General features: G+C 41.2%; 2 protein-coding genes across 2 annotated transcripts in view; both read left to right on the top strand.

Annotated features, from left to right (window-relative positions):
- Positions 1-879, top strand: part of ubap2l (ubiquitin associated protein 2-like) — a gene marked incomplete at its 5' end in the record, with an annotated part of 29,782 nt that extends 28,903 nt beyond the window's left edge. The window contains 1 exon segment of the mRNA XM_080000391.1: positions 770-879. Within this exon segment, the coding sequence (XP_079856517.1) occupies positions 770-865 (96 nt within the window). The 3' untranslated portion in view covers positions 866-879.
- Positions 880-3,282: 2,403 nt separating this feature from the next.
- Positions 3,283-9,833, top strand: hax1 (HCLS1 associated protein X-1). Its single transcript, XM_079999388.1, has 7 exons — positions 3,283-3,446; positions 6,963-7,207; positions 7,380-7,609; positions 8,296-8,359; positions 8,475-8,605; positions 8,833-8,962; positions 9,438-9,833. Exons 1-7 carry the CDS (start codon positions 3,376-3,378, stop codon positions 9,506-9,508), a joined length of 942 nt encoding a protein of 313 aa, XP_079855514.1. The 5' UTR covers positions 3,283-3,375; the 3' UTR covers positions 9,509-9,833.
- Positions 9,834-12,455: the final 2,622 nt, after the last annotated feature.

A 12,455-nucleotide genomic window follows, 5' to 3' on the forward strand; every position in this document is an offset into this window, starting at 1 on the left:
TCCTTTTCAGCCAGGGCACCTCCCTGCGAGGGAGGAGCATAGGCAGTCTCGTACATAGAGGGGTAAACAGTTTCCGGTGGCAGGAGACTGCAAATTAAACAACATAAAACTGGGAAACCTAACAAAAAAAAAGAACAGCTCATCACCCAGTGAGACTCGGTTCCTTTCGTTCCTACAAAAGAACCGGTGAACGATGTGTTGACGAGAAGTTTGTAATAAAGAGGTACACGACCATCCCAGGGGGTTATTTTCCCACCGGACGCCTTGATTGATTGGATTCCTTACAAAAATGTTTCTGTGTAGTTTGATTGTGTGTTTCAATTGAAAAGGCTGTGTAGCCCCGCACAGTTTGGAAAATAAAAAATAAAATAGACCTGTTGCGCAAAAATAGAGAAATGCTTCTTCAAAAGTGGGTTTGATGAGAAGCTGCACTTACTGCACGCCGCGCCACTCCCCTACGCTGCCCCAATGCGGCCGGTGGACTTCCACAGTGATATCATGATACCGCTGTTCGTGTGGGCGGATTGAACCGTAGGGTGGGGGTACCGACCGCTTCGATAACGTACCGTGTGCCGTTGCATCCCTCATAGATACGTTTATTACTGCCAGACAAATGGCAGATCTGAGGTTGGGGCTAAGTGGTGAGTTCACATATGGGAGGGAGAGTGAAATACCACAAATGCTCAGTTTGAGTAAATATTTAGCCTGTAGCACCCCGTTTGTGTGTGTATGTGTTCTCATTGTTTGTTTTAAATTCCTTGTCAAGCAGAGCGGCACGGGTCAGCGCAGCCAGAACGCATCCATCCAACAGAAGTCTCAGATCAACAAGTCGGCGTACAGCAGCTACAACTGGGGAGCCAACTAACACATGCTGCTGCCACTGCGTTCCAAATACTGGCGCGGGAGATTCAACTCCCCCCAAATGTGCTCCTTAGACACCCCCCCCCCCCCTTTTCTATCAATTTCTCTCTGTCTCTTTCCAGAATTCCAAATTCCTTCCCTGCAGGGAGGAGGGAGTGTTGCGTGCTCGGAAAGCGAGCTAAAGGAGGGAGACGGGATTAAAGATTGACCTGCCCTCCCCACTTTTCTTTCCAAGGATTGGTTGATTCGTTTTTTTTTTTTTTTTTGCTTTTTTAAATTCTTTTTTTTAATTAACGGGGAGAAATTCTGATATAGCTCAAGGTGGGGGACAGGCTTGTTTTGTATTTCTCTCCCTCTACTCCCCATCCTAGGCTTATACGGATTTCTTTTTTTTGCCCACGCCCCCCCATTTATTTTTCTTTTTTTTTTTTAACATTATTTTACGTTTCAAGAAAGGAATCTACTAAAATTGTCCGTTGTTGGAAATTCATTTTTTACTAAATATAGATATATTCTGAGATTTATAGGAAAAGCTCGCTGGCTTTTGGAATGCGGAGGAACAGTGGTTTTTTTTTTATGTGTTTGCACGTGTATTTGTACACACAGGCCATGGGTGTGTACTGTGCTTGTTTTTGTGTTTTGTTTTTTTTTTCTCTTTTTTCTGCCTAGCACAGGATGTTTGGTGTATGAAGTTCTTTAATTGACTCACTGTACAGTAACTGTTCCAATGGACGACAAGCGTTACTACACATCCCAAATATTCTGCGAGTGAATGCCAAGGCCAATACACACCCAATTTGCCTTCCCATGTGTTTTCTTTTTTTATTTAAAATTTTTAAACCCCCAAAATGTTCCCCTTCAATCTGCCCCACACACACACACAGACACACACACACACACACACACACACACACACACCTGTCCAATGGCATTGGAGAAACACAGATAAAGTTGTGATGGACAGAGTTGTTCTATGGGTTTATTTTGTCTGTGATATTTTTTTTTCTTTTTTGTACTGTGCATTTAAAAAAAAAAAAAGATTGAAATGGATAAACTTGTCTTGTACATATATACATATATACATATATATATAAAAAAAACACAAGTACTGTAGTCCTCGTTTGTTGGCTTTTTCCCTGTCCTCAAATCCTTGCAGACTTGTTAGCTTTTTGGTTGTTGTTTTCAAATGTTTTTTATTTTGTAAAAAAATATATATAAATATTAAGTAAATAAATGGGAAAGGCATTTTCATCATTTTGGATGTGAATGTCTTTTTTTTTTAAGAAATCTTATTTTTGTATCTGAAGTGGCTTGTTAATACAGCTTTTTCTTTCTTTTGTTTGTTTCCTCAGACATGAGCTTGACTCTGGTGCCTGGCACTTTAACAAACGGACTGTCATTCTGCAACTTATCCCTGACAACTTGGAATGTAAAATTAAGTTCAAATTGTTCTTTGTTAAAAAAAAATTATTTTGCGAAAATGGTGAAGCAATTTATTCTGGAAAACACTGAACGGACCTGTCCTACTGAAGTTTGATAGAATCAAATTCATAGTGGCTGACGTAATTTAATAGGTAACTGGGCTTTATTATCTTGTAGACACCAAATAAAACTCCAAACACAGTATTTCTCTATACATTTTGTGCTTTCTATACCACTTGTGATTCTACACTAAATTGCTGATGCATGTGATTGGGCTGGACATTAATTAAGCTTGCACTTAAAATACCCGATATAGAAAAACATTTTTGCGGGGGTCGTGTTTGTTTACCAACATTAATTATGCTCATGACTCAACCTCTTACCTATTTGTTTCCTATTTCGCTTGTGCGATCAAGTGCAGCTATCTGTTCTAAATCCTGAGGGGTAAATCTATTGATAAATACAAACTGCATAGAAATCTCATTTAGTTTAAGTCCTAATCTTGGTATGAGCTTTATTATATTTATTAGTCTTTATTTATGAAAAATAAATATTTGTTCTTTACTATATGTATGTGTACGTATGCATATGTGTGCGTAAATGTGTGTGTGTGTGTGTGTGTGTGTGTATATATATATGTGTGTGTGTGTATATATATATATGTGTGTGTGTATATATATATATGTGTGTGTGTGTATATATGTAGAGTTTGATATGCATGGTGGACATGCAGTCGCAAGAAAAATCGAGCATATTTTTGTAAAAAGTAAAATTATTACGCAATAAAAAAAAAATCGTTATAATAATAAGCTATAAAACAAGTATGGCATTGATTAAACATTTTACTGCACTGGAAAGCGGCGTCAGCAGCACGTGCTGGGGTTGAGACGTGTACTTTGACGTCGTGCGGCTTTACGTCATATAAACACACAAAACCCAAGTGCTGTAAAACTACTTATGACAGTTGCGTCATTGTCGCAAACAGCGATACTGCTTTACGGCATTGTTGACAGACGTGACGTCCTCCCGGCGCTGTTAAACTTGTCATTAGAAGTTACTAAAGATGGTTTGAGCCCCGAGTGTTGAGGTCAAATGAGCGTGTTTGATTTATTTCGTGGTTTCTTCGGGCCTCCCGGTGGATACCACAGCGGAGAGGGCAGAAGGTGAGGTATTTTATGGTTGGAACGCAGGCGTTCGGATGCTAACACGTTAGCTCGCTGCACGCACTCCAGACCTAAGATAAGGTGTTGGTTATTTACTGCCCGCATCTCTAACTAGTTGAACACTTAAAGATGTTTGGTAGAACATAAAAAGACGCATGCGTTATATTTAAAAGTTATCACTACCTCTTTACACATATACTGTACTAGTTCGAGTACAACAGTTATTTCGTAGTCCAAGGAAATGCTCTGTATTTCTTAATGTGTGTGTGTGTGTGTGTGTGTGTGTGTGTGTACACACACACACACACACACACACACACACTAAACAGAAAAAAGTTATGGATATTTGGCTTTTGGGTGAAATTTATGGAAAATGTAAAGTTCACGCTACAGTGATATATCATGAGTGTAGGGCATTTCAGTAGAAGCATGCAATGGTGATTTCCTCATCTCAAACAATTTATTGAAACAAAAGCCAACAACAGTGGTGGCTATACCACAACAAAAAATGTCAACGTCTCAATAACTTGTCCTGCGCCCTTGAGCATCAATTACAGCTTGACAAGGACGTCTCATGCTGTTCACAAGTCGACTTATTGTCTGCTGAGGCCTGGCTCCCCACTCTTCTTGAAGGGCGGCCCTCAGGTCATTGAGGTTCTGGGGTACAGAGTTACAAGCCTCTACACAGCGACTCAGCTGATCCCATAGGTTTTCTATGGGATTCAGGTCTGGAGAAAGTGCAGGCCACTCCATTTGAGGTGCCCCAGTCTCCAGCAGCCGTTCCTTAATGATGCAACCTCGATGAGCTGGAGCATTGTCGTCCATGAAGATGAAATTAGGCCTGTGTTGTTCATGCAGGGGCACAATGACTGGATGAATGATGTTATTCAGGTAGTATGGGCTTGTCACTGTACCATTCACAAAGTGTAGGGCAGTTCTGTATTGACTAGACACACCTGCCCACACTGTAACACCACCACCACCAAAGGCTTGTCTGGTGACAACAATGGCTGATGCATAGCGCTCTCCTTGACGTCTCCAACATCGTTGGCGGCCATCATTTCTGCTCAACGTGAATCGACTTTCATCAGAGAACAGCACTGAGGCCACTGGTCCCTCGTCCAGCGTAAATGCTCCCTGGCCCGTGCAAGACGATGATGGCTGTGCCTGGTGGTGTGGTCAGGTACCCTTGCAGGTCGTCTAGCACGCAGACCACGCTGATGTCAACGGTTTTGAATGGTCTGACGTGACACTTGGGTGCCTCTCACCTCCCTTAAATGTGCCTGGAGTTGAGTGGCATCATCATCATCCGGTTCCGCAGGGCGCTGTTCACAATGAAGCGCTCATCAGTGTGGGATGTGGCCAAAGGACGTCCACTTCTATGCCTTTCTGTGTCTCTTCCAGTCTCTGTATCTCTGTTGCAACCTGCTGATGACACTCTGTGACACTCTTAAGCTCAGTGGCCACTTCCCTCTGAGAACATCCTGTTTGAAGCCTCACAATGGCGAGGTACTGTTGATCAATTGTTAGGTGTCGTCTTGGTCTCATGATGTCAAAATGTGAACGGCATGATGAAGAGGACTGTTTAAATACCAATTCTAATTGAACCAGGAAATGTATTGGTCGATTCATGGATCAAACGCCTGTTGTGAATTTTGCCGTTCAGCTCCTTGTTAGAGAACAGCAAATAGTGCAAAAAGTACGGAAACATTCAACAGTTGGACATGTGCATTCAAAAGTTTAGAGAAGGTCAAATTAAGTTCAGCTGTAAAGGTTATCGTGCATTTTATCTTCATCCTGAAATTTCACCCAAAAGCCGAATATCCCTAACTGTGTGTGTGTGTGTGTGTGTGTGTGTGTGTGTGTGTGTGTGTGTGTATGTATATGTTTGTGTGTATGTATATATACAGTGAGGCAAAAAAGTATTTAGTCAGCCACCAATTGTGCAAGTTCTCCCACTTAAAAAGATGAGAGAGGCCTGTAATTTTCATCATAGGTACACTTCAACTATGAGAGACAGAATGGGGGGAAAGAATCCAGGAAATCACATTGTAGGATTTTTAATGAATTAATTGGTAAATTCCTCGGTAAAATAAGTATTTGGTCACCTACAAACAAGCAAGATTTCTGGCTTTCACAGACCTGTAACTTTTTCTTTAAGAGGCTCCTCTGTCCTCCACTCCTTACCTGTATTAATGGCACCTGTTTGAACTCATTATCATTATAAAAGACACCTGTCCACAACCTCAAACAGTCACACTCCAAACTCCACTATGGCCAAGACCAAAGACCTGTCAAAGGACACCAGAAACAAAATTGTAGACCTAGACCAGGCTGGGAAGACCGAATCTGCAATAGGTAAGCAGCTTGTTGTGAAGAAATCAGCTGTGGGAGCAATTATTAGAAAATGGAAGACATACAAGACCACTGATAATCTCCCTCGATCTGGGGCTCCACGCAAGATCTCACCCCGTGAGGTCAAAATGATCACAAGAACGGTGAGCAAACATCCCAGAACCACACGGGGGGACCTCGTGAATGACCTGCAGAGAGCTGGGACCAAAGTAACAAAGGCTACCATCAGTAACACACTACGCCGCCAGGGACTCAAATCCTGCAGTGCCAGACGTGTCCCCCTGCTTAAGCCAGTACATGTCCAGGCCCGTCTGAAGTTTGCTAGAGAGCATTTGGATGATCCAGATGAGTATTGGGAGAATGTCATATGGTCAGATGAAACCGAAATAGAATTTTTTGATAAAAACTCAACTTGTCGTGTTTGGAGGAGAAAGAAAGCTGAGTTGAACACCATACCTACTGTGAAGCATGGGGGTGGAAACATCATGCTTTGGGGCTGTTTTTCTGCAAAGGGACCAGGACGACTGATCCGTGTAAAGAAAGAATGAATGAGGCCATGTATCGTGAGGTTTTGAGTGAAAACCTCCTTCCATCAGCAAGGGCATTGAAGATGAAACGTGGCTGGGTCTTTCAGCATGACAATGATCCCAAACACACCGCCCGGGCAACGAAGGAGTGGCTTCGTAAGAAGCATTTCAAGGTCCTGGAGTGGCCTAGCCAGTCTCCAGATCTCAACCCCATAGAAAATCTTTGGAGGGAGTTGAAAGTCCGTGTTGCCAAGCAACAGCCCCAAAACATCACTGCTCTAGAGGAGATCTGCATGGAGGAATGGGCCAAAATACCAGCAACAGTGTGTGAAAACCTTGTGAAGACTTACAGAAAACGTTTGACCTCTGTCATTGCAAACAAAGGGTATATAACAAAGTATTGAGATGAACTTTTGTTATTGACCAAATACTTATTTTCCACCATAATTTGCAAATAAATTCTTTAAAAATCAGACGTGATTTTCTGGATTTTTTTTCTCATTTTGTCTCTCATAGTTGAGGTATACCTATGATGAAAATAACAGGCCTCTCTCATCTTTTTAAGTGGGAGAACTTGCACAATTGGTGGCTGACTAAATACTTTTTTGCCCCACTGTACTTGTTGCTACACCAGGGACCCTTTCTTCGATGGCATGACACATGATGACGACGACGAGGATGAAGATGATGAATTCCACTATGACGGCTACAGGGACGAACAAGACCACTTTGACGACGCCTGGAGGTTTGGGTTCCACTTCGGACCCAGTGGGATGAGGATCGAGGAGCCTGAGGCCTTTGGCCAGGTCTTCAGGGAGATAGAGGAGATCATCTCCCAGCTGGGACGCTGGGACGATCAGCCTGGAGACGCAGGCTTTGGTACGCACACCATCTGAACATTCAATATTTTATCAAGTATCTTTTGATAATATGGGTTTCGTCCAATAAATCATGGAAATAAATGTATAAATTATCGTGAAGTGGATTTAAACTGTGCTCCTCTGTATCTCGGCTTCAATTTATTTTTCTGCGACACACTTGTCACTTCCAGGTAGTCCGGGCATAATGCCGCCCTCAGTGCCACCCCAGGACAGACCCGACAGGAACAAGAAAAACTTGAGTGGGAACACGCTGCGGGACTTTATGTTAAAATCCCCAGATGATCCTCCACCAAGACCCCACGCAGGGCCGTCCAGAGAGCCTGGAAATAACAGCACGCCTCCTGCGGGTTTACCAAACTTCCCTAACTCTCCCTTCCATGGCTGGACCCCCTTTTCTAAAGTAAGACCCTCAGCAAAATTCCCTTTGATTAATGTCAACGCAAAGAGATCCTTCTGTCTTCTTGCAGATTATTGCTTGTTGTCTATTTTCTTTGCAGCTTATTGCTTGTCGGTTTTCTTAGCTGGCCTAGTATCTTGTCATTTTAATTGATTCATTAATGTTTTTCAAGCTTAGAACTGTGCTTGAAATCGGATTAAGCCCCTTTGTGCAAGTTAATGATGCAAGAATGCAAATTAATAATTAATTTTTGTTAATATTAATGCAATACCACAGAGGTATTTAAACTGTGGGGCGTGCCCCACTAGTTGGCTGTGGAGGAATTGTAGGCGGGGAATGAGAATATCAAAGATAAAAAAAATAGGCCTTTTAATATATATTTTGACACGACATTTGACAATTGACAAATTGAAAATAATACAATTTGTTCATATTTTGATTAATTAAAATTATTTGTTTTCATTCTTATTATTAGTTAGCATTAGTTATTATTATTAGTTGTGCGCCACAAATGAATGTCTGCTCAACCTGGTTTACTATAAACTACATTAGTTTACATATGACACATTTTGTATTTATCCTTTTATTTGGGGGGGGGGCGACAAGTCCTTGAAAACCAAGGGCGGGGGGCTCGAGAAATCTCAGTTCTTGGGGAAAAAGGCAATTTTATCGTGTCGTCATATTCTCAGTTCAATGAGGTTTGGAGACAGGCGCAGCAGAGGAGTCCAGGCAGAGAGCGTAGAGAAGACGGAGGTAATGTTTTTTTTTTCTCACATCACACTAACGTAACTCCAAGAGAGCATTGTGAACATTTCACAAAGAAATGCCGGTGGAGACATTGTTTCAGTGATTTCTGTTCTCCGTGTAGATCTGGACTCTGCGGTTTCCTCTGGAGGTTTGGATCAGATCCTCACGCCCCCTAGCGAACCGCCCAGCCATCCCAGAATTCGCTCCTTCTTCCAGTCAGTCACCGTCACCAAGGTGGTGAAGCCCGATGGGGTGAGAGACATATTTCTTAAGTTATAAATATGTGGATGGATGGATGTGCTTGGAATCTTTCAATGGAATATGTATGCACTGGCCATAAAATAAATCCCTCAAAAAACAAATATCACATATGTTATGACAAATTCCCTACGAGCAATATGTCAAGAGATTATCTCCGTCCACCGGGGGATCGTTCATGTGGTGATGGTTGGATGTTATTTTTGGGGTCCATCCGTCAGTCTGTGGAGGAGAGGCGTACAGTGCGAGACGGGCAGGGCAACGAGGAGACTACTGTGACGCGCTCCGGGGGTCCTGAGGGTCCCAGTGGCCCTGAGCAGTCAGACACTACACGGGCACCCGCCATGCCAGGTTGGTGGATTTATACTTTTATGTACAAATGCACAATAATAATAACACAAATATTTTAATAATAATTATTTATTTTATTTTTATATTCTCTTAATCATTATTATTTTGTTTTGTTCTGCCTTTTCCAATATACCATTTTTCCTTTTGGTTTCTGTTTTCTATCTACGACTAATTGTTACTTTTACATCATCTTTTGAGTTAAATTAGCCAAAACAAGTAAAAGTATCTAAACAATGAAATGTATTTATGGGACATGAAGACTGTTTATGTCATGGTAACAAACAGTGGAACATTGAAATACGACACAATGAAGTATATAAAAAAAAAAGAAACACAAAATATCGTAATCGTAAAGTCGATGTCCCAAATTGCAGCTGGATTGGTCGCAACAAAACATATTTAACTAAACTAACAGAAAGGAGTGAAGGAACACGCCCCAAATGTTCTCACTGTTTTTTTTTGTTTTCCGTCCCAGGTGCTCCGCGCTCCTTCTCTGACTTGCGCGACGACTCGCTCTTCTCCAGGTTCTTTGGAGGTTTTAAATGATGGGAAATTAAACGTTCAAGCTGTTTCTCAGACAATTATATTTCAATGTTTGAATGTAAAAAAAAAACAATTATATATATATATATATATATATATATATATATATATCAGATTGATTCACCCTTAATTGACTAATAAATGCTTTGGCTCGAAGATGGCACCAGGATTTCCATGAAGCCATAAATGAAAAACAATGATATTAACGGATGATTTCTTAAAATGGGATGAATCAGACATGTATCATGTATACATTTTATTTTTGTATTCTCTTCTTGATAAACCTATACAACTGTTGTGCAAAAAATAAAGTGTCTTAATATATTGACATTGGTGTTCGTGTTTAATAATTACTTCTATGACCAACTATTAACTTGGTCTTGGTCATTTCCATACACATGAAATAGACTAAACTAGGTGATAGTTTAAGGATTTAACAAACAGCTAAGTCTGATTTCGTTAAATGTTCCCTTTATTTAAATATTTGACTATGGGTGTTAGAAATGATGTATATTCAGAATTTAAACCCATCTCATCGGAATGACCAGTTATATTCACAGAAATGAGTTGTGTAGCACCAAGTCCCCAAATTGTTGGAGACATTAGGGCCTTGGATATAAGGCCTTCGAATTTTTTTAATGATTCATGCTATGTTGGTCCTTTTTCCTAAAATAAGATACAAGTTTAAATTTTCTCACTCAAGGTTTCTACTTCTCAGTAACATGTTGCTAGTTCTTCCACAGTGACTCATCAGAGGTATTTATGGTATTTATTTTTATAGGTATACATTTTTATTAGTATTATTAAACTTGGCAATTTTCGGTCTAAAATTGTCTGGACTACGACACCCGTTGGAACTACGGACATGATTGAGGTCTCGTTAGAACCGGGACGTCTCAAACATCTCATAGTTAATTCGGAGCATGAATAAGTGGAAAAACCGATGAAATCTGACCGGAAGTAGCTGAACGTTCGTGCATCACCGATACACCAACGTTCCAGTCTGGTGGTGGAGCGAGATAAGTTTGTGGAGAAGGACGCTCTGTGACATCATCTAATTTGTTATATATTTGCAGGCTGTGGCTACGAACCTAGACTACATCACTCTGTAGGGGTTGCAAACTGCGTGTGCGTATTGTCTTAGCTGCTTGATGTCGGCGAGGCTTTTCGTTTGATATTTTATTATTTTTCCTTGATTGTAAATATAAACAGTCTGTTCCATCTAACCGTGTACTGTGTCCCTACTGTGGTATTGGAGCCAGTCGTAACATACAAACTGTAGGAGTTGAAAACAGTCCAAAACATATTTTGTGTTTGTGTCTTCACACATGGAGTTCACCTGCAGCTCCAGAGCAACGGGTCTGAATTGTGTCTGTTTTGTTAAAAGAATTTTGATATGCAGTGTTAATCCGTTTGAATGGAACCGTGTTGTTGGGAACTTCCACACAGAGTGATTTCCTTCCACAGAGACACCGTGAGGCAGCACTCTGTGGATAACAGGAAGTAGACACAAAGTCATAACACTCAACAAGTGTATCGGCTTTTAGTAGTAATTCTGCGTGTCACCAGGACTCTGAAAACTTGTCATTACGTCAGCGGAGGCTGCATTCAATGGAAACTTGGATAATTGTGACAAATTTTCATAGAAATGCTGATGTAAAGTGGAGCAAGCACTGATGCTACGTTCCACGGGAACTTGAAAAATTGTAATTGGTGTCGATACTGGACCCTGTGTATTGCTGCCGGCAGCTATATTTATTATTATTCATGATACCAATGTTATGCGCTTCATACTGTTGTTCCATATCTGTCCTTCACAATCGTTTGCTGCCCAGAGCTAGTTTATTTCCTTTTAAAAACACGGTTTAAGCTTTGTGTCAACCACTTATTTCGATAAATAAACTTGAGATTTGGATGGACAAACTTAATTTAAAAATTGCCAAGTCGATGTACAGTGGGGCAAAAAAGTATTTAGTCAGCCACCAATTGTGCAAGTTCTCCCACTTAAAAAGATGAGAGGCCTGTAATTTTCATCATAGGTACACTTCAACTATGAGAGACAGAAAGGGGGGAAAGAATCCAGGAAATCACATTGTAGGATTTTTAATGAATTAATTGGTAAATTCCTCGGTAAAATAAGTATTTGGTCACCTACAAACAAGCAAGATTTCTGGCTTTCACAGACCTGTAACTTTTTCTTTAAGAGGCTCCTCTGTCCTCCACTCCTTACCTGTATTAATGGCACCGTTTTGAACTCATTATCATTATAAAAGACACCTGTCCACAACCTCAAACAGTCACACTCCAAACTCCACTATGGCCAAGACCAAAGAGCTGTCAAAGGACACCAGAAACAAAATTGTAGACCTGAACCAGGCTGGGAAGACTGAATCTGCAATAGGTAAGCAGCTTGTTGTGAAGAAATAAACTGTGGGAGCAATTATTAGAAAATGGAAGACATACAAGACCACTGATAATCTCCCTCCATCTGGGGCTCCACGTAAGATCTCACCCCGTGGGGTCAAAATGATCACAAGAACGGTGAGCAAACATCCCAGAACCACACGGGGGGACCTAGTGAATGACCTGCAGAGAGCTGGGACCAAAGTAACAAAGGCTACCATCAGTAACACACTACGCCGCCAGGGACTCAAATCCTGCAGTGCCAGACGTGTCCCCCTGCTTAAGCCAGTACATGTCCAGGCCCGTCTGAAGTTTGCTAGAGAGCATTTGGATGATCCAGAAGAGGATTGGGAGAATGTCATATGGTCAGATGAAACCGAAATAGAATTTTTTGATAAAAACTCAACTTGTCGTGTTTGGAGGAGAAAGAAAGCTGAGTTGCGTCCAAAGAACACCATACCTACTGTGAAGCATGGGGGTGGAAACATCATGCTTTGGGGCTGTTTTTCTGCAAAGGGACCAGGACGACTGATCCGTGTAAAGGAAA

The sequence above is a fragment of the Zeus faber genome, assembly GCF_960531495.2.
Source record: "Zeus faber genome assembly, chromosome: 1".
NCBI classification, from domain to species: Eukaryota; Metazoa; Chordata; class Actinopteri; order Zeiformes; family Zeidae; genus Zeus; species Zeus faber.

Coding starts and splice junctions, on each gene's coding strand:
- hax1 (XM_079999388.1), top strand. CDS start 3,376: ATGAGCGTGTTTGATTTATTTCGTGGTTTCTTCGGGCCTCCCGGTGGA. Junction 7,208..7,379: donor GCCTGGAGACGCAGGCTTTG/GTACGCACACCA, acceptor TGTCACTTCCAG/GTAGTCCGGGCATAATGCCG. Junction 7,610..8,295: donor GCTGGACCCCCTTTTCTAAA/GTAAGACCCTCA, acceptor TCATATTCTCAG/TTCAATGAGGTTTGGAGACA.